This window comes from Notechis scutatus, chromosome 9 (genome assembly GCF_049901735.1).
Source record: "Notechis scutatus isolate UNSWTSFEM ecotype Mainland chromosome 9, rNotScu1.2, whole genome shotgun sequence".
NCBI lineage: Eukaryota > Metazoa > Chordata > Lepidosauria > Squamata > Elapidae > Notechis > Notechis scutatus.
The window spans coordinates 149,346-171,163 of record NC_142017.1 but is presented as its reverse complement, the minus strand read 5'-3'; the positions used below and the strand labels follow the sequence as shown (position 1 = coordinate 171,163).

The following is a 21,818-nucleotide window of genomic DNA, read 5'->3' as shown; positions in this document are numbered from 1 at the left end:
GTTGGCATCCACTGTTCTGGCTTGCTCATTCCAGAACGGGTGTGAAGAAAAGTCACAAAAGGGGCAGGTGGCTGGGATGGAGAGGGGAAGTATGTGGGCCCCCACACAAACCCAGAGCCTAGGTAAATGAGGGTGAGGGAGTGAGAGCTGGGTTCAATGGGGAATCTGAGCCAGGTGAGATGGGAAGACTTTAGACCCGGAGGAGGCGAGGGGCAAAAAGCAGGGGAGCCACGGTGGTGACGCAGTGGTGAGAATGCAGTACTGCAGGCTACGTCTGCTGATCACCGGCTGCCAGCAGTTTGGCAGATCGAATCTCACCAGGCTCAAGGTTGACTCGGCCTTCCATCCTTCTGAGATGGGTCAACCAAGGGCAATAGGCTGTCTCTGTAAACTGCTTAGAGAGGGCTGTAAAGCACTGTGAAGTGGTATAGGAGTCTAAGTGCTGTTGCTATTGCTGGTCCCCGTGCCATGCCACTGACGCTTCCTTGCTCTGGTTCCACTTCCACAGAGAGCTCGGAGGAAGGGGGCAGAAGCCTGCGGTTGCTGCCAGAGGCCATGGGGCAAGGCAGCAGCGGAGTAAAGCCTGTAGCATCCGAGCAGCCCAGTGCCAAAGAGGAGGCGGGATTCTTCTGCTGGAAGAAGGGCTGTGGCCAGGGCTTCAAAAGCTCCTCTGCCCTCCAGATCCATTTTAGCGAGACGCATGGCAAGCGACCACAGCTTCCCGTTTCTGATCGCCACGTCTACAAGTACCGCTGCAACCAGTGCAGCCTAGCCTTCAAAACCATAGAAAAGCTTCAGCTGCACTCCCAGTACCATGTCATCCGGGCAGCCACCATGTGCTGCCTTTGCCAGCGGAGCTTCCGCACTTTTCAGGCCCTTAAGAAGCATCTGGAGACCAGCCACCTGGATCTGAGCGAAGCCGACATCCAGCAACTGTATGGTGGGCTGCTGGTTAATGGAGAACTGTTTGCCATGGGTGACCCTTCGTTGGCTGAGGACCACACCGTGGTGACGGAGGAGGAGAAAGAGGAGGAGAACAGCGACCAGGAAGATAAGCAGAGCCCTGCAGGAAGTGACTGTGGGTCCCTACAGGAAGACTCTGGCTCAGAACCTAAACGGGCTCTTCCCTTCCGGAAGGGCCCAAATTTCACCCTAGAAAAATTCCTGGATCCAGCCCGCCCATATAAGTGCACCGTTTGCAAAGAATCCTTCACGCAGAAGAACATCCTTCTGGTCCACTACAATTCCGTTTCCCACCTGCACAAGCTGAAAAGGGCCCTTCAGGAGTCTTCCGCCAGCCAGTCCGAGGCCACCAGTAGCCCTGACCACAAGCCCTTCAAGTGCAGCATCTGCAGCGTGGCCTACAGCCAGAGCTCCACCCTGGAGATCCACATGCGCTCTGTGCTGCATCAGACCAAGGCACGAGCAGCTAAGCTAGAAGCAGTCAGCGGCAGTGGCCACAGCAATGCATCCCTGGGCTCCTCCATGCTCAGCCCCCTGGGTGTCAGCACCACGAGCCTATCCTCTTCTTCCTCCTCTGCTGCCGCCCAGAGCAACATAAGCACAGGTAGCACTGGCTCTGCTCCACCCCTTCTCAGCCAGGCTTCCTGTGACACCACAGGGCAGCCCCCTCTGAAACTGCCCATCGGTACCGGCCACCCACCTGCAGCCCCCTTGAGCCCTTCAGAATCTAAAGAGACCAATCGTAAGGAGACAGGAGATGCGCTGGCATGCCACCAGCCACTGCCCCCACTGCCATACTCTTTGGTGCAGGCCCAGCTGCAGCAAGAGCTGCAGCAGCAGGCGTCGCTTCTGCAGGCCCAGCTTTTCAACCCTGCACTCTTGCCCCGCTTCCCCATGGCCCCGGAGGCTCTCCTGCATCAGCAGCAGCAGCAGCAGCTACTTTTCCCCTTCTATCTTCCCAGTGCCGAGTTGCAGCTGAACGCCGAGGTGAGCTTGCCGGTGACCAATGGCACCCTGATGCTGGCAGGCAGTGGGCCCGGCCTGCTGGAAGACCTGGAAGCCCAGCTTCCACAGCCAAGCCACCCGCAGGTGCAGCAGCAGCAGCTTCCACTGTCCCAGCCTCCGTGCGTGCTCCTCCCAGCAAGCCTGCCCCCAGACAAGAAGGCCAAGTCTGTGGGGAAGGAAAAGGAGGCCCAGCGGGATCAGGAGGTGGCAGAGAAGGGCGGCCGAAGCCCCCTCTGCCCAGAGCCCCCAACCGAGGCCAGCAAGGCCCAAGAGAAGGCTGACCTAGTGGGGGCCACAGAAGCAGCTGGAAGCAGCCCTGGGGAGGCGCTCCGGCTCCCTCCTCGCATTGCTGCAGATGCTCGTGGCAATGCCACCAAAGCTTTGCTGGAGAACTTTGGGTTTGAACTGGTCATTCAGTACAACGAGAACAAGCAGAAGGCAGCTGGGAGGGCTGAGCAGGCCGACAGCCTGGAGAGGCTGGAATGCGAGTCCTGCAGCAAGTTCTTCTCCAACGTGCTCATCCTGAAGACCCACCAGGAACACGTCCACCAGCACTACCTCCCCTTCCAGCAGCTGGAATGGTTTGCCCAGCAGTACCGAGAGCACTACGACCAGCTCTACCCGCTGAGGCCACTGACGCCTGAGCTGGCCCCCCCGCCCCCTCCTGCGCCCGCTCCTGCTGTGCCTGCTGCCCCCTCCCAGCCTCCTTCCACGCCCACCCTGCAGGCCTCAGCCCCACCCATGACCTCTCCCTCCGTCACACCCACCCAGCCTTCCTTGCCCCTCACGCAGCTCCCCATGCCCATGGATCTGCCTCTCTTCTCACCACTCATGATGCCAACCATGCCTTTGCAAGCCCTGCCGGCCCAGTTACCGCCCCAGCTTGCCCCTGTCGACTCTTTACCTGCAGAGCTGGCTCAGCTGTACCAGCATCAACTCAACCCAGGCCTTTTGCAGCAGCAGCAGCAGAACAAACGACCACGGACACGAATCACCGATGACCAGCTCCGGGTCTTAAGGCAGTATTTTGACATCAACAATTCCCCAGGTGAGGAGCAGATCAAGGAGATGGCAGAGAAATCTGGTTTGCCACAGAAGGTGATCAAGCACTGGTTTCGAAATACGCTTTTCAAAGAGCGCCAGCGCAACAAGGACTCGCCGTACAACTTCAGCAACCCCCCAATCACCAGCCTGGAGGACCTAAAAATGGACTCCCGGCCATCTTCTCCAGAGCCTCAGAAACATGAGTACTGGGGAAGCAAGAGATCCTCCCGAACTCGCTTCACGGACTACCAGCTTCGGGTGCTGCAGGACTTCTTTGATGCCAACGCCTATCCAAAGGATGACGAGTTTGAGCAGCTTTCCAACCTGCTAAGTCTCCCAACGCGGGTGATTGTGGTGTGGTTTCAGAACGCTCGCCAGAAAGCCAGAAAGAATTATGAGAATCAGGGGGAAGGCGGCAAAGATGGAGAGCGACGGGAGCTGACAAACGACCGATACATCCGAACGAGCAACCTGAACTACCAGTGCAAGAAGTGCAGCTTGGTCTTCCAGCGCATCTTTGACCTGATCAAACATCAGAAGAAGCTCTGCTACAAGGATGAAGATGAAGATGGGCAGGAGGACAGTCAGAACGAAGACTCCATGGACGCTACGGAGCTCCTGACTCCCAGCAGTTCCTCCTGCAGCACCCCAATGCCTTCCCAGGCTCATGGCACGCCCGCCTCTTCTGCCAGTGCAGCCTTTCTGTCACAGAGTACCACTGAGGCAGACAGTGATTGCCCTGCTGCCTATCAGTCTAAAACAAACGCTACTGATGAGAAACCAAAGCACCCTGAGCCTTCAAGTATGCAACAAAGCCCAACTTCAGAGAAGCAACGGCAACCAAAGCAAGACGGGCAGCTGCCACTGCAGGACCAAGGAGAGCCGAAGCTGAGCTCCGTGCACCCAAAGGTCTCCCCGCCCCTCCAGCAGCAGCTGGCCCACCCTCTCCAGGGTGGCCTGCCTCAGGCAAGCCCTCCTCCTGCCCAGCTGCCTCTCAAACCCCTGACCACGCCGAGTGCCCAGCAGCTGGCCAGCTTGCCTCCCCAGCTTGTCCCGTATCAGTGTGAGCAGTGCAAGCTGGCCTTCCCTTCATTTGAGCACTGGCAAGAACATCAGCAGCTGCATTTCCTGAGCACTCAGGGCCAATTTCTCCATTCTCAGTTCCTGGACAGGACGCTTGATCTGCCCTTTATGCTCTTTGACCCCAGTAACCCGCTGCTGGCTAGCCAACTGCTCTCTGGGACCCTCTCCCAATTGCCCACGAACTCAGCCACCCCACCCTCTACCCCAACCGCTACCATGAGCACCCTGAAGAGGAAGCTGGAGGAGAAAGCCAGCGTCAGCCCCGTCGGGAATGATGGCAGCGCTGGTAGAGAGGAGCCGCAGCGGGATAAGCGCCTCCGGACGACTATCACCCCTGAGCAGCTGGAAGTGCTGTACCAAAAGTACCTCCTGGATTCCAATCCTACGCGGAAGATGCTTGACCACATTGCCCATGAAGTAGGCTTGAAGAAGCGCGTAGTGCAGGTGTGGTTCCAGAATACACGGGCCCGGGAGAGGAAAGGGCAGTTCCGAGCTGTGGGGCCTGCTCAAGCCCATCGTCGGTGTCCTTTCTGCCGGGCCCTCTTCAAAGCCAAGACCGCCCTGGAAGCACATATCCGATCTCGGCACTGGCATGAAGCCAAGCGGGCAGGATACAACCTGACCTTGTCAGCCATGCTCCTGGATTGTGAAGGAGGAGGGGGGCTTGTGGGGAAGGGAGACCTCTTTGACAGGGCCAACTTTGCACAGCTGCCTGCCCCTGGCAGTAGCAGTGACAGCCAGGGAATCCCGCTCTCCCCAGGCAGCAAATCTCTAGAGCTGTCCCCTCAGACCCTGCTGAGCCCGTCCTCCATCAAAATGGAAGGCATGGAAGACTTGGAGAGCCCCTCAGTGTCCTCTGTGCACCTGAGCTTTGACCCAGCCAAACTGGACAATGATGACTGCTCCTCCGTCAACACAGCCCTCACAGACACAACTACAGGTGACGAGGCCAATGCAGACAATGACAGTGCCACAGAGGCCAGAGGGAGCTTGGGGCCAGGTGAGAGCCTGGCCAAGGCTGCCCTGTTAGCCATGTCTGAGTACGAAGACAGGCTCTCCTCGGGCCTGGTGAGCCCAGCTCCCAGCTTCCACAGCAAGGAGTACGACAACGAAGGCACCGTGGATTACAGCGAGACATCAAGCCTGGCGGACCCTTGCTCTCCTAGCCCAGGCACGAGTGGCTCAGCGGGCAAGTCCAGGGATGTGGGTGATCGGCCAGGGCAGAAGCGTTTCCGGACACAGATGACCAACCTTCAGCTGAAAGTCCTGAAGACCTGCTTTAGCGATTACAGGACGCCCACTATGTTGGAGTGTGAGATTCTGGGCAATGATATTGGGCTCCCCAAGAGAGTTGTCCAGGTCTGGTTCCAGAATGCCCGAGCCAAAGACAAGAAATCCAAGCTCAACATGGCCAAGCATTTTGGCATTAATCAAACTGGCTACGAGGGGCCAAAAACAGAGTGCACTTTGTGTGGCATCAAGTACAGTGCCCGACTGTCTGTTCGTGACCATATCTTCTCTCAGCAGCACATCTCCAAAGTGAAAGAGACAGTTGGGAGCCAGCTGGACAAAGAGAAGGAGTATTTTGACCCAGCCACCGTCCGCCAGCTGATGGCACAGCAAGAGCTGGACCGAATCAAGAAGGCCAATGAAGCGCTTGGCCTGGCTGCTCAGCAGCAAGGCATGTTTGACAGTTCCCCTCTGCAGGCTCTAAACATTCCTGCCAACTACCCAGCAGCCCTTCAAAGCATCCCTCCTGTCCTGTTGCCAGGTTTGAACAGCCCATCCCTGCCTGGCTTCACTCCTTCCAATACAGGTGAGTTGCACCTGTCTCGTGAACTTCCCAGTTTGGCTGTCCAAAATGGGAGGAGGGGAGAACGTGGATGAAGCATGCCCCTGAGGGAGATATGAAATGGATCACCTGGGGCAGAATGAGTCTCTGCTGGAGGCACCTCCTTTTCAGATGGGGTGTGTGTGTGTGTGTGTGTGTGTGTCATTGACTTGAGAGCCTTTGGCCTCTTGCAGTCTAGGAGGGGAGGGGAACCTGGTGACAGGGGAGAAGGGTCAGCTCTCTGCCTCTGGAGTGAGGCGGGATGGGGAAGGGAGCTTGCTTCTTATCACTTCTCTAGGCCAGGATGACTTCTGCTGGCGTGGGAGAGGCTAAGTTACCAGCCCACCCATTCCTGTATAGCAGTAATATAAATTTCTATAAGAGCTTTTGCTTTCTGACAAGTGTCCTCCCCCTGGCTGCTTTCCTGTCAGGAGGTCCTGTCCATCTGTGCATCCCCTGACCCAGTTGAATCTCATCCATTCCTGGGTTTTTTAGGCTCACATTCCTGATCTCAGCAGGGATTTTTGAGCTTTTCAGGTGGTCCTGCAAGTGGGATTCTGCCGTTCTGTGTGCCCCAGAGGGGACTGCTCTGAAATGGGGCTGGTGGGGCCCCTTTAGGTCCCTCTTGGAGATGAAGGGACAGTAGGAGTGGAGAGTTTCCCTTTAAATAGCTGCTTATTGAATAAACAAAACAGCAAGACAATTTTAAGATGACAGAATTAGAAAAAGAAACAAAAGCAAACGGAAAAAAGAAGGAAATGAACAAGGTACATGTGTATGCAAACATTCTCTGATTGAAAGTGACTGTACGAGGAGGGTTCCTTCAAGAGGGCCGTGCTGACCTTTTAGGCCTAAACCCTGCTTTTTCTCTCCCCGTCCGCAAACCTGTCTCTCCTCTTCCTTACAGCTTTAACGTCTCCCAAACCTGCCCTGATGGGTCTGCCGGGCACAAGCGTCCCCTCGCCTGGCCTCCCCACCTCAGGATCTCCAAATAAGACGGCCTCCCTCAGCTCCCCCCCGCCAGCACAAACCTCCGTGCCCCTCCCACTGCAGAAGGACAAGGAGAGCGAGAAGGCGAAAGAGAAGGAGCGCGCCCCCAAGGCCAGGGGGGAGGCCCTGCCAGGGCCCAAGAAGGACAAAGGGGAGGCACCCAACCCTGCCCTGGCCTTCCCCGCCACGGGGCCTGCCCTGGAGTACTCGGTGGAGCCTACCCAGCTGCAGGCCCTGCAGGCGGCCCTCAACACAGACTCCATGGCCTTGCTGACTAGTCCCTTCCTGCCGTATTTTGTGCCCGGCTTCTCTCCTTACTATGCTCCTCAGCTCCCAGGGGCCCTGCAGAGCGGATACCTCCAGCCCATGTACAGCATGGAAGGGGTCTTCCCCTACGGCCCGGCCCTGTCACAGGCCTTGCTTGGTGTGTCCCCGGGCACTCTGTTGCAGCACTACCAGCAATATCAACAGAGCCTCCAGGAGGCACTGCAACGGCAAGCGCAGCTGCCCCTGCCCAGAGGCAGCCAGGCCCCCATCCCCGCAGAGGGCCCCTCTCCTGAAAAAGGCCCTGCCAAAGAACCCCCCAAGCCAGAAGAGCAGAAGAAAACCTCCCGCGAGGGGTCCCCCCGAGAAGAGCCCACCACAGGAAGCAGTAATGCCCCGGACTCCCTCTGTGACCCCTTCATTGTCCCCCCGGTGCAGTACAGACTGGTGTGCCGGAAATGCCAGGCCAGATTCGGGAGTCAGGAGGCGGCTGACGTGCACCTGAAATCCCTCTGCTGCTCCGGCCAGTCGGCGGGGACTCTGCCTGAGGTGGCGCTTCAGGTGCTTGCTGGCGGGGGTGGCTCCTACCAGTGTGTGGTGTGCGAGAGCACGGTGTGTGGGGAAGAGGCCCTCCGGCAGCATCTCGAGTCTGCCCCCCACAGACATCAGACAGTCCCCCGAGCAGCAGCCAGAAACGCCAAAGAGCACCCCAGTCAATTACCTCACTCTGCCTGCCTCCCTGACCCGAGCACCGCATCTACCTCGCAGCCCACCGCTCACCCCAAGAACGGCCCCCCACCCGCCGCTCTTCCCCCTGCCTCCAAAAAGCCCTGGCCTCCGGCAGCCTCCCCTCCAGGGAAGCCCCCGCCTCTCTCCTCATCTTCAACGGTTACCTCAAGCTCATGCAGCACCTCAGGGGTTCAGCCCTCTCTGATGCCAAGGAAATTCTCTTCGGAGGAGTCTGACTCGGGCCACGGGCTGGAGGCCGGGGGGGCGGTAGAGCCCAGCCCCCCCCCGGGACAGCGGCCTCCCCAGCGTGGACCCTTTTCGATTGTAAGCTTTGAAGACAGACCCTTGCAAAATGGATCTAGAAATACCCAACCGGTTCCAGAAATAGACTAACTGCAATTCCAAAGCTTCTAACCAAAAAAGAAAAACCAACTGAGAGAGAGAGACGCCTGGGTGGCTTTCCCAGAGGCCAATGCTGGCAGCTCGGCTTGCCTCTGGGCAGCCGAAGGATTTGCTGTGGTTTCTCAAAGGTGGCTGTGCCCCCAGGAATCAGCCCCCTGCACAACCCCCTCCAGAGCGCAGTGGAGGCCAGCATAACTCTGTGGGAAAGCAGGCCACCCGGGACCATTTTAAATTTCTTGCTATCTTCAGATACCAATGGCTTGCTTGCTAAAAGGAAAAAAGAAATGTAACGTCTTTTTATTCTCAGGTCAATCGCTCACACTTTGTTTGGTTTTCAGAATCATTGTTTTATATATATATAATTATATATATATAATTTCTTTTTTTGGTTTTGATTTTTTCCAAGAAAAGGTTTTTTGTTGTTAATTTAAAAATGGGCAGAAAGTATTGAAAAGACAAACAATGTGAACTAAGTTAGCTTTCTGGGGGTTTTAGGGGTATCTTTTCTGCTGAAGCCAATTTCAAGGGGGCCATTCAGCCCTCCCCTTTTCAGAAAAGAAAACACACAAGAGTGTTAAGGACTTGGGAGTTTTAAACAACTGACTTTCTGTATTTATGATAGATATGACCATTTTTGGTGTTGAGTAGATTGTTGCATTGGAAATGAACTGAAGCAGTATGGTAGATTTAAAGACACCCCCTTTTTGTGTATGTTTAGCTTTTGTATATGGTCCAGCTGGCGGCTTCTCATTCAATGTTGTCTCGTCCATTCCTGTCCTGGCCAGATGGAGGCCCCGTCTGACTCGCCGCAGTTTCTCCGTCCATCCCTCCATCCCCAGGCCATCCCGTCATAAGCTTCCACTTATCAGTCGCTGCCTTCATTTCTCAGAGGGTGGCCACAAAGTTATTTTATAAAAATAAAGGAAAAAACTCAAAGGGTTCAGAGGGGTCAGTGGGATCCCTTTCAAAATATTTTAGTTGGGAGCTCAACACTTTCTAAGGTGTATTCCTGTCCATTATGCACTTAACTCTCTCTCTCTCTCTCCCTCTCTCTCCCTCTCTCCCTCTCTCCCTCTCCCTCTCCCTCTCCCTCCCTCCCTCCCTCCCTCTCTCTCTCTCTCCTTTTGGCTTCCTTCCCTCCCTATGTAAAGGCTCCATTTTGGAAGGGCCCGCTCTTGTTTCTCTTTCTGTCATTAGGGCACCCTTTTTCCTCTTGAAGGACTTTCTGAGGTAGGGCAAGTGGGTGGGTGGGCTGTTTTTTTCCCTTTGTTTACTTTGTTTCTTTTCTCTAGAAGAAGTTCATGCTTTAAATAAAATCCAAAGACAAACCCTTTCAACCCCTGGTGCAGAACGAGCAAAAAAGGCCTCTTTTGAGGATTTGTTTCTGTTTTAGCCACAAGACTCCATTTGACCAATAAACTTTCCATGAATGAAAGAGCCTCTGTGCTTCTCCTGCCAGTATCCGGCCCTGAGCTTGGACAGACAAGTGGGGTGTTTTTATGGGGTGCTGTGCTGAGAAGTGAGGAGGGGGGGCCTGGAGAGCCATCCCCCAAATCTTCTTCTCTGATCGTCTCCTGGGAAGGGGAATTGGTATTGCTGCCGCCAGGCTGAGTTTGCAGTCAGGCGTTTGGAGCCCAGTGCCACCAGGTCTGCGTGCCATACCCCCCCCCCCCGCACCCCGATGCTCTGCCAATAGGCCTGCCCCACTTTCATCTTCTGGCGCCAGCCTCCCCCACCCACCCACTCGTGGAAGGGGGCTCTGGGAGAGGCAACCTCCTCCCTGCTGCCTCTCTCTTAGCTGCTTGTAGCTTGAGGGAGGATCCCTGGTTGCACATGTGTGGAAAGCTTTGTCCTGAGAGTCCCTCTGCCCCAGTGGCAGCCTGGGGGGCTCCGTACAGCCCTCTTTCTAGAGCTGAAGCTGTGCAGATATAGGGCTCCTATGCTTTGAGTTGGTGTGTTACTGTTGAACATCACTTTGTATCCTGAGGCTTTTCATTTCGTTTCTGGTTCTTTATGTGGGATATACCTTGCTAGTTGAACACTCGTGTTTCCTGGCCAGTTTGGGGTCTGCTTGCTTTGACATCTTTGGCCTCCTTTCTTTGTTCTGCCCTAGTTCCCTCCCTCTGCTCTCTTCGCCTGTCCTGGCTTTCCCCCCTCTGCGTGGGGTATGCCCAGGTCCTTCCCAGTCTTCTGGGTGCAGAAGAGAGGCCTCCATCCTGGAAGCAGTGTCGTCCCCAGCAGGGCAGTGGCAAGCATTGAGCAGGCTCCTGGCCTGAGCCAAGCTAAGGCCTACCGTGATTGCACCTCACCCTCTGGGACACTGGAGAGGGTTCATAGACCCTCAGGAGGAGCAAGCAGCTATGGCAGTCCTGGCCTCCAAAGAGGGCTGAGGCTCTTTCTGCCTCTGAGCCCCTCTGTCTGAGGCCAGGAGTGGTCTTGCCCAGGAACGTTAACAGTGCAGGTGGGTGTGGCTGGGTCCAAGGGGGTGCCCAGCTGGCCAACAGAAATGGCCTTCCTGGACCACCAGGGCCTTATTCCAAGTGGTCTTGGGGACACGAGGAAATGGAACTTGCTGGTTGGTTGGTTGGTTGTCTAGATGGATGGATGGCTCTGAAAATCCTGCCCACTGTGAAACACATAATTTTTTACTATTTTTTCATTACTTTGGTTGGGGGGAGGGGGGCAAGTCTGGATAAAACAGAAAATATATAAATGAGGTGAAATCTCTAAACAGCCTTTGCAATGTACAAAAACTAGAGCAAGTGAAACCAAAAATGACGTTCTTGGTGTTTTTCTATAATGTTGTCTTGTTAGCTTTTTTGTTACTGTAATAATGCTGATCTCAAATTGTACCAAAAGACATAGAGATGGACAAAAGCAGAACCACACAGAACTCTAAAAAAAAAAAACCAAACAAATTTTGTCACAAAACACTTTGTTGTCATAGTTAAGTTGATTGTAGATGGTAATTGAATATACTCCTTTGAAAATATTTCATCAAGTATGTTTCCTGCTCATTGTGGTACATTAAAAAAAATGAGCCAAAGTTCTTGTCTCTGCTGTGCCAGAGTGTGGTGAATGCAGGAGGTCTCTCTGCCCAAGGGAAGACCATCCCCCAGGCTGGACAAGGCAAGACAATGGGACGGGGCCCTGAAGGCCAACCTCTTGGGACAGACATGAGTCGTCCAGTTTTTGGGTGGTGGGCTCCATGGGCTTGCTCCTCTGTGGGCCCAGGTCAATTATCTGCCAGGGCTCTTGGGTGCTGGTTTTGGAGAAGGGAGGTGAGAGAGCACGGCCAGAAACGGTTGCCTGTCTGAAGAGGCCAAGACCAGCATTGAGCCCAAATGCCACAGGACTCCCTGTAAACCAGACCTGGAGGCAAATCATTGCAGATGTGCATGGATAAACACAGGGAAGTGAAAAGGGGGAAGGTGGGGGGGGCAGGGTGGCCGAGCCCTTTCCAGGTTGCGCTCCGACTTCAGCAGTCGGCAGACCCACTTCCTTTGCGAGTTTTGGGATGACTCATTGCAGGAGCCTGTGTCAAGAGAGCAGGGCTGGGCTGGGCAGCGTTCCCCAGAGAAACCTCTTTCCGCCTGGCTGCAGGGCCCATTTCAAAGGATTCCACTGTAGCCATGGTTTCTCATTGCTGGCTACTTGTGTGTACGTGGGGGTGGGGGCATTTTAGGGTGAGATAGAAAAAAATTAAAAACAGAAAAATGTATTTTTCTTCAAACTGAGGAAAAGGGGGCACTGTAAGACCAACTTTGAGCTAACAATATAAGTAAATATTGTAGAAAGCTGCTCAGGTAGCATTCTACTACAGAAGCTCTGGAATGGAAAAGACTGACAGGTGTGGAATCCATCCACAAGTGGACGTCTGCCTCCTGAGCTCAGTGTCCTGGTTCTTCTCTCTCCTGGGAGAGAAATGGAGGGATCCCACGAAAGATGAGCCACTTGCTCCCTGCGTTGGGAGAGGCGGGAGCCCCTTTGGGGGATTCTGTTGCATCCAGCAGCGCCTTGGTGACAGGTGGATTTGTGTTGCCTCTGAAACGGAGCTGTTGTTTGTGCCTGTCTTTCTCCTATATGCAGATTCCTCTTTAAGTAGCACAAGCAAAAGATGCAGAAATCCATGCAAAAAGTGAAAAGGCTCCACACCTGTCAAGCCATCAACCTGTATTGTGCTGATCTGTTCGAGGTATGAGTTTCTCTGAAAACGAAAGTCCATTCCTAACTTAAAAGAATTGCTCGTAGTGAGCAAGCAGCATGGTTGGGTAAGAATAGATTTTTGTGTGAGAGAGGTTTATATATTTAGCAATCCTGAGAATTAATCACTCAATTGCCATCTTGACTTACACTTGCCTTCCCCTCCCCTAGCATCGCAGGGAAACAAGGGGGTGGGTGATGCCATTGGGCAGAAATGCTAGGGTGGCCCTTCTGCATAGCCCCCAGGGCTCCATTCAGGGCTGTCTTTGAGTAATGGGTTGGGCAGGAATCATCCCTGTGCAGGAATCCTCTCCCTGTAGAGGCAGCATTTTTTCCCAGGGTGGGTTGGATACACAATTATGATACAGATTGCACACAACTAAAAGATGGAACTGCTGCTTCTAAATTGGAATGAAGTTAGCTCAGCAACACCCAATTAAGTAATTTTAAAAAAAAAATTTGCTACACGTTCTCATACTTGTATACAGATTCCTGTGCTACCTGTAGGCTCCTTAACACAGATAGGTGAGAACTAGAGAAGCCCCTAAGAAGTGGAAGGGGGGCAGGATGTATGGAGTGAGGCTGCCTGGGTGCTAGTGAAAGTGAGAGGCAATTGGAGCATACTGGCTTTGTTCAGATGGTATCGTGGTTTCGGTTAACCAAATTTAATGAATAGACTATAATTTTGCAATTACACAAATCATAAAACCTGGATAAACAGCCTGAATAGCTACAGTTGCACTGTGTACTCAACAAAAATAAAGCACTTTATAAATTAATGTGATATATAGATAGAACCATTAACTGAGTTTACTTCGTTGCAAGTAAAGAGATTGTTTTGTTTCCAGATTAGTTGCAGGCAGTTAGAAGTACCACGAATACAAACATCCAGCATTTAATTGCTATTTAAACGTGACAGAAATTATTCAAACCACAATAATTTGTTACATAGATTTTAACAAGAGCTGAACAGCCACATTTGGCTTTAGAAATTTAACAGATGAAATTTTTCATCCAAGTCCAAATGCTTGACAATTGCAGCCACTCTAAAGCTTAAAACTTTTGTATGAACATATAAACCGGCACAAAAGTTTGCAAAGATGGAAGCTTAAGTGATCTCTGTGAGTCGTACGCTTTGGATATGGATGGCGGTGATGATATTGTTCTGATAAGCAATGTGAAAGGAGTCCAAAGGAACTTTGGGCTTGGAAAGGAGTCACTCAGGAGCCCTTGCAGGGAAACTTTGGAAGCTGAGCCTGCTGACGTCCCAGCAAAAGGAAAGGAAGTTGAGGCCACCTGATTTCAAGATGCTGAAGTTATGAGGCTGTTTTTCAGATAAAGCAGAACCAAAAATCAAGAACTACAGCCTGAAGAAAGAAAAAAAACCTTAGGAAAACAATTTTGCTGGACCAAATTTGAAGTAAATGTATCAGAATTTGTACAGAATCCAAAATGTCTGAGGGGCAGATAAGAGTTAGCATCGGCTATCTCTTGGATGGTGGAATGCTTCTGGGTTTTCCTTTTCCTCACTAAGGCTCAGGACAGGCAAATTTGGGTCAGCTGGGTTGACATGATGCAAAACTCACTTTTCTTTGTTGACTCTTTTGTGCACCTTGAATCTTTTTCTGGCGTCCACGATAAGTGGCCCCCAAAGTTTGGATCTTCTTTGCAGAGCTGTAAGGTGCCATTAAGGCTCCTCAATATGCTGCCCCAAGTGCACCCTCATCTTGGCCATTGTGGCCCTCAAGCCAACAGAAACTGCGTCTCATAGTTTAAGCAAAAGAGAAAGCACATCTTCATCCTTAAATGAAACCAGTGGCTGAGTCCCTGCTAATCTCTATTCCTACCACATCATAACCAATACCAGTTGGTCAAGACTCAGACTGAGTGGCCCCTGTTATCTTTGCTTAGTTTATGGTTCAGAGCATGGTGTGACCCCAGATAATGAGTTGATTCAATAAAGCATTAATTCCCGTGTGAACATAGCAATTCCTTGTTATCCCTTGGCCCTCCACCAGATTGGCATTCCCACTCTTGGCAGAATTGTTTCAGAAGGTCTTTCAAAATAAAAGATTGAAGCCAACAATGCAGGATAAAGACACAGCTCCATGTGACTGCAGAGCTGGTGGGGGAGGGGGGGTGTTAGGCAATTTTTAAAGGATGGCCTTCAGTTTCTGTTCCACACAATCCTGTCACTGGCCTCCCAGATTGGCATAGAAGAGGGCTTCAGGGCCAAGGGAGAACATTTCACTCCTACCCAGGAGTGCCTCCGGGCCTCAATGCAGCCATGTCCCTTTGCAGCCCAGCAGAAAAGGTATCCGTGCACCGATTTGCACAGGGAGATCAAACATCGACTTTTGCTTGGAGGGGAAGGAACCGGAAGAGGCTTCTCTGAAGTCCACGATGCTGCTCATGGGGAGAGGCGACCAAATGCCGCCTCCACTGTCCGGGGCGATGCTGCCCCGCCCCCCGAGGGACCCGGGCGCTCGGCACGAAGGGAAACCGGAGGCTCCAATTGGGGGGAGGTTCCGCCAGGTGCGCTTCCGGGTAGAGTTGCACGGAGGGCTCCACGTGGCGGCGGGCCCCGCCCCGAAGCGTCCTCCCGCTGCCGGGCAACGGCGGGCCCCCTTTTCCGATTGGCTGGTGCCGGCGGCGTCTCAGCCGGGCGTCTCTGCTCTGCCCCGGCCGTTGAGTGCGGACCTCCCGGGCGGCTCCGATTGGCCGGCTGCGGCGGGGGCGGGGCCAGGGCCCGAGGGCGCCGGCCAGGCGGGCCCGTGGCGCGAGCTCGCCCGCTCGCTCCGCCTGAAGGCCGAGGCTGCTGGCGGCGCGGCGAGGTAGGCCTCCCCCAGCTCGGCTGGCCCCGGGGCGCCCCAGCTCTCCTCGGCGCTCCTGCCCAGCCCGGCTTTGGGGCTGCTCCTCGGTGGGCGAAGCTGAGCGGCGCTGCTCCGTTCAGGGCCCGCCGCTCCTCGGGGTTTGGGGCCGCTTGTGCGTTCCGTGCTCTTCCCGCGGCCGCCTCCCCCAGCATCCCGGGACCCTCCTGGCGCCGCGGGAGCGGAGCCACGCAGGGCCAAGCCCGGCCTGGGCCAGCGGGCGGTGTTGGAGGCCTCCGTTGAAGGCGGGGTGGCCGGGTGCCAGGCGGCGGCGGTTCTTTCCCACTCCCCTTGGCCTCCGCGGTGGTTGGCCTACAGGCCATCGGAGGCGGCGCAAACGGTTCCCCCGAGGCGCTGCCTGTGCCCAGTGTCCCCGGAGGGCCGGAAGGGCTTCTCTGCTGGAAGGAGGTAGCTCTGGCCTGCAGCCTTTCCTCCCCGGGGCGGCCACAGCCGTGCGCTCCGCTTGGGACCGGCGTGGACGAGGGGACCTTTCGCCGCCTCCCCGCCTTTATTAGAACCGCTCGCCGGGAAATGGCGCTGCTGTGGTTGAGTTCTGCTGGCGGCCCGGGAGCCGCCTGCCCCAAAGGCCGCCGCTTCCCTTGGTACTGCGAGGGGAATCCCGCTGACCGTTGCAGTTGTGCCGAATAGCTGTCCCGGAGGCTCGGATGGCGGCCCTGGGTAGGAGCGACTCCCTTCTCAGCTGGAGGTTGGTCCCGCGGGTCTTTCTCGGTGACCCACTCGCAGCTGAACCCTTTTCCCCCAGGTGCCCTTGGCTACCTGGCCACCCTTGGCCTCCCTGCACATGCAGCGTTCTGCTCTTTGCTTGCTCGAAACGTTTAACGGCGGCTTGTCTTAGACCGGAAGCGGGTGGGCCTGGCTGCTCTGCGCTTGGCTTCCTCGGTCGATAGCTGCTGCCTAGGCTGAGCCCTTCTGAGCGTCCCCCAGGGCAGCCCTAGAAGGCAAAACTGCGGAAACCTGCCTTACAGGGGCTGAGCTGAGGGGGGGGAGGGAGTTGCCTGTCTTGATGGCACTACAGGGTGTGGGAGTTCTTTACATTAAGGATCTGACAGGAATGTTTAGTGCTAAAAATACTGGCAGCCTTTTCTCTCTCTCTCTCTCCATCACATACAATCCTTGCTGTCTGGTTGGCTGTCTTTTCCCTTTGAGAACCTTTGTCCTACTTTCCAAGATTCCAAGAATCTTACTAGGTTATCAGAATAATGCCATTTCCCCAAAAGTAAAGGAAATCTTTTCAGTAATCTGAAATGTGGATTTCTGGGAAGCATTATTCAAATTGAGCAGTTTCTAAATAAGATAAATAAAATAGGGGTATTGAAGAACAAGGCTTGCAACACACACACACTATCCTGGATGTTTTGCAAAAAGGACTGTCTCACTGACAATTTTGGATTCTTCCTCCCCCACCTTCAATTCACAAAAAGGTTTTTTGTCATGGCACCTGAGAAAGGTTAGGCAGTCATTGAGGAATGTTGCCATTAAAAATTAATCCCAATAATAAGTCTATCTTCTTTGCCAGCCTTTTGCCTGCCCTAATAACTTCCCCGGGATTTAAAAAAAAAAAACTGCTGCGTTTTATATAGGTATTTTATTTATTATGTAGTATGACTGATTCAATGTCAACTATTTTCATGTTTTAAGTGAAGATAATATTCATATATATTGTAAACAGATAGAAGAAACCTAGGAAAGGCTTTTGGTCCTGTCCATGGGGTTTTCATAGCAAAGATACTGGAGTGGATTGCCATTTCTTTCTCCAGTGGATCACATTTTGTCAGAGCTCTCTGCTATGACCTGCCCATCTTGGGTGGCCCTGCACGGCAGAGCTCATAGCTTAATTGAGCTACGCAAGCCCCTTCGCCACGACAAGGCAGTAACACATGAAGGAATGACGGAGGGCAAAAGAAGAAGGGGACGGCAGAGAAGGAGGGGGCTGGATGGCGTCCCTGAAGCAGTCAGCTTTTCTCCTTCTGGAGGCAGGGCTCGTTCCCGGTCCAGGCTCTCAAGCACAGGTTGGTTGAGGCTGCAACTCTTCCCAGGCCTGGCTTTGCGCCCCCCTCCCCCCAGCTGGCTGTGCCCAGAAACCGTGGGCGAGGGCAGGAGTCAGATCACTGATGGGCAACCAAGGAGCAGGATGCTGGCACCTCTTCCCAAAGGGATGGAGGTTCTGGGTCTGTGGTCACAGAGGTTATTGCAAGGGAGGGCTCTCCTCCAATGCTGCAGGTGCCTGGGCCAGCGGTGGCCTGCCCTCCCCAGTGAGGCCTCTTCCTGCTTCTGAACCCGCCGGAGAGGTGGGCTCACCTTCAGGGATGGAGGCCAGCTTGAAGTTGAGGAATTGCTCCTCCCACCATCAGTGAAACAGCCCACTGCCAGTCGAGGGGCCCTGGAGGACCCTTGTGAACAGACAGGCAAACCTCCAATTTGCCTCATTAACTCTTCTGGTAAGGAATTCAGAAACGCCGAACGCTACTGAGGCAGCAGCTAAATAATACGCGCTTTCATAATCTGTATTTGACAGGAGAGTGTTGCCAGGGCAACAGAAGGTAAGCACTAGGACCGCCCCTTGCTGGTCTCCAAAGCAGAACGGATAAGGAGGCTCTTTTCTTTTCCTCCCCTCCTCCCGCTGGGCAAGAGGGGCGCGGCCTTTTCCTGCGCTGGCTTGGAAAGGTTTCTACTTGGATTTCTTATAGGGCAGCCACATGGGAAGGCCCATTGGTCACTCCCCAGGGGGTTGCATGGGGTCAGGGAGAAGAAGCCAGAAAGTGGTAGCATTAATTGGAAATGGGTGGCTGGGGGCCTATTCCGTGGCTTGGGAGGGAAGAGAAGGAGAGTTGGTAGAGGAAGGAGGCCCTGGGCCAGACACCAACACACAAAGGGAGGGAGGGAGGGAGGTCGTAGTAGATACTGCTCTATTGCTGGAAAGGCAAGTTCACCTTTCATAGTAAATGCCCAACCTTTGGGCCATTTGATTAATTGATCGGGGAAGCTGTTGGATTTGAAAACCATGGAAAGATGAGTTCCTGGAGTTACAGAGGCTCTGCGTGTGTTTGATAGGTGAGAGCTGCTGCTTTCCTCTGGCTGGTTGAACCGGAGCTGCAAAAGAAATTGCTCTGGCTTGCTTTGGAAATGCTGTGCATCTTTACTGAAGATTTAAGGCAGTTAAAATGAGAAGTTGCCCATTGATTAACAACAATAATACATGTGTGTTTTCTGTAGTAGGTAAAATCCAGTGAGTAGAGTTACCTGAGCAGAAAGTCGGGAAACGGGATGACAGCGAGGCAGGGGAGCTTCCGTGAAAGCAAATATTTAAACAAAAACTGCACATTGTTGCTTACATGTAATTTTGTTTACATCTGGTACTGAATTTTGATTTTGTTGGCATGTGAAGGAGAGGAGAGAATCCCTAAGATTGAAGGCAGGGTTGGCTGCTAGATACCACTTGGTCCACTTGCATCAGAGGAAATCTCTGGATACTGAAATTTCCTTTTATTTCTTTTTTCTCCTTCCATATCATTCTTTATGAACAAACGTAGAATGAAACATCTTTTGCTCAGAAAACTGTTCGTGGCTCCCTCGGAGCGTAAGCAGCTGCATCCAATCCAGTTTCTGTGCTAGAACCGGGCCCCGCCTAGAGCAGAGTCTGCCTGGCTGGCCCTTGGCAGGTTGAGCTGTGGACTTCAGTAGTTGGTTTGCGCCTACTGTTTGTGTGGACTCCGGCTTTCTCCCTTTGGGGGGTTCAGCTGTTGGAAACAGCAGGGAGGTTGGCTGTGGGTCAGGGCTGACCCCTCCATGAAAGGAGCAGGAGGAGAGACACCATAAAGACAGTATAAATCCACCTGAAACTCTGATGACAGCTCTTCCAGAGGAGTTCTGTTGGTAATGGTGGGAGTCCTTCAGAGACCCATTGAGGAGAGGGGGCATCGTGGCCAAGCCATTTCACTCCAGATGCCGACCTTTTATCTTAAATAAAATGTGTGGTGTTTGGATTATGGATGGATTTTGTACTTAACAAAGGAAGAATGCAGAACTTTTTCCCTCTTATCTTTCTGTTATCTTCCCCCCTTTTTTATTCCTCATCTTCATAGAGCACAATTTTGGACGAAAAATGTTGAAATTGGACACCATTGAGATAATGGAGAGGAGTTTTAAAAAATCCCACAACGTGCAATGAGGAAATGTGCAATTTGGTGTGGGGCACCAGTGGCTGCTCTGAGGTGTGATGAGCAGAGGCGAGTGGAGAGGGAGGCTCCCTTCTGCTCTTGACTTGGAACTGCCTGACCTGGGAAGGAACCGGAGACGGTGCTTTTGATAGGACGGGGAGGGGACAGAAAACAGCCCGTTTTCCACCTCTCCTGCCTCATTGGATTCCTTCCAACGGTTGCTGCTTGTGCTCCGAGCCATTTATCGGCAAAAGGGGGCAGGCGAGGGGGCTCTGTGGCCACCGTCTCCAGGCAGGCCCCCGAAGCAGGGTGGCTTGGCCTGCCCAGGAAGGGGGAGAAACAAACGGGCTACAGGACGTGGGGCTCTTCAGGCGCTGCTCTCAACAGTCTCCTCCTGGGTGGCAGTTTTGTGGGAGGGGCGTGGAGTTTTAAATGGAGCGGCAGAAGAAACAGCCAGGAAGACCGCAACATTTAAGCGTCAAAGGACCCAGGGAAGCCAAGGAGCTCCAAGCAGGCCCCTCTGCTGGCCCTGAGGCCATGCTGGGTGTCCTCGAGCCTTTCTGGGTCAGACTAGAGGGAGACCCAACCTAGAACCAAGGAGAAATGTCCCAGCAGGGACAACCACAGGAGTGGAATGGCTCCCCTCCATCACTGAAGGTTTATAAGGGGCGATAGGGCAGCCATTTGTCCACAGTGGTAGGGGGGTTGGGCTAGATGACCTTCAAGGTCCCTCCCAACTCTGTTATCCTGCTATCTCGTGGGCCCAGGCCGGTCCACTCTCCACCAAGGCTGCTCTTCGATCTTTTAGTGCCTGCATGGAACCAAACATTTCCGGGGGGGAAGCAGGTGATACCATTCCCCCCACCTGACTCCCCTCAGGGAAGAGCCCTTGCAAAGGCCAGCAGGGAGCCCCCCCCCGGGGGGGCTCTGGCTTCCATGCCTCAGAGGGAACCGGCTGGCTCTATCGGAGACACAGTCTCCCCCCAGGTATCTTATGGGTTGCCAGCTCTTCCCTGCCCATGTGGGGTGAAGAAAGAGGAGAGGCCCACATTCCTGTGGTTAGATGGCCTCTCCCCTTTCCTTCTTCCCAAAGCTGCTGCCTTTGTGCCCCGTGGAGCCCTCTGGCTTTAGCAGCTGAGGAGGCTTTCAGGAGAGCGACAGCGACCTCTGGGTAAGCCTCCAAGGAAGCCCGGAGCTGCCTTGGCTCAGCCCAGCCCCCCTTCTCTGAAGCTCTCCAGCAAGGGGGGGGGGGGCTTTGTTCTCAGCCCCTCGTTTCCTTAGGGGGGGGGCAGGCGCAGGACAGGGCCAATTCCGCTCCTCCAACCTACCTCTGGGGTGGAGGAGGCCCTGGGGTTGGGAGGAGCCTCCGCTGGGGCCAGGCCTTGGCCAGAGAGAAGCAAGCAGAAGAAGGGAAATGGGGTTGCCGAGCAGGGCCAAGAAGGAAGGTGACGGGTCCTGCATGGACCCCCTTGGCACCTTCCTCTGGCCCTGGGATCACGTCCTGCTGCAGCCACGGAGCTCTATCCAGTGCTCAGGGGCCGAAGGGGAGGGGACGCTTGTGGCATCGAGGGGGAGGGGGTTGTTGCCTCCCTCGTGACTGGGCTCCCCCTCCCAAAGTGGCTTGCCTTACTTAATGCGATGATGCCCACGAGAGGGATGGAAAAGCCTTGCACTGCAGGAGGGATAGAGACGAGCAGCCCTGCCTGCGCCCTGGAGGGCAGTGAGGGAAGCCCTCCTCCAGGAGCCTCTTGGCAGAAGCGCTGAGGAGGGGACTGGAGGAAGGAGGAGAGAGCCCAGCTTCTCCCACCCGCCCACCTGCCTATCTTCATCCACTTGTCTTTTGTAATCCTCCAGCCAAGCATCCATACAGGCAACCACCTGCCCATCTCCCCTGGAAACCCTCCCCCTCTTACAAACACACCTCGGGATTAATGTTTGCACAAGGACGAACACCTGCCCTGCAAGTGGGTATCCAGGCGTGCCTGTCTTGTACATACCTCCTCCGTGTGTCCTCATGGCCGGGTCCACACTGGTGCTCCTCCTGCCAATCTGTCCTTCGCCCAACACCCTTTTTTCCTCTAGGGAGCACAAGGCTGACTTTCTGGCGGGAGAAGCCTTTCTTTGGGCACACTGATCGTTGTCAGAGAAAGTGGCATACCTGAGACTTAACGCCATTTTTCCATCGGTATCAGCTGCCTTGGTGCAAATTTGGGTTCTTTGTCTCTTTAGTGCCAGCTTGAAATGAACCTCTGGTGG

At 54.1% G+C, this 21,818-nt stretch overlaps 2 protein-coding genes across 5 annotated transcripts in view; both read left to right on the top strand.

The window, feature by feature from the left end:
* Positions 1-11,357, top strand: part of ZFHX3 (zinc finger homeobox 3) — a 133,195-nt gene extending 121,838 nt beyond the window's left edge. Inside the window, 3 exon segments of the mRNA XM_026684846.2 lie at positions 509-5,911; positions 6,834-8,188; positions 8,190-11,357. Of these exon segments, the coding sequence (XP_026540631.2) occupies positions 509-5,911; positions 6,834-8,188; positions 8,190-8,237 (6,806 nt within the window). The 3' untranslated portion in view covers positions 8,238-11,357.
* Positions 11,358-15,232: 3,875 nt separating this feature from the next.
* PMFBP1 (polyamine modulated factor 1 binding protein 1) overlaps positions 15,233-21,818 on the top strand; it is a 21,191-nt gene continuing 14,605 nt past the window's right edge. Inside the window, exon 1 of one of the 4 annotated variants that reach the window (XM_087971325.1) lies at positions 15,233-15,348. The gene's annotated coding sequence lies outside the window, so the exon portion shown is untranslated. Of the gene's footprint in view, positions 15,349-15,753; positions 16,091-21,818 lie in introns of those variants that run through there. The other 3 variants (XM_087971324.1, XM_087971323.1, XM_087971322.1) reach the window with 3 other exon arrangements.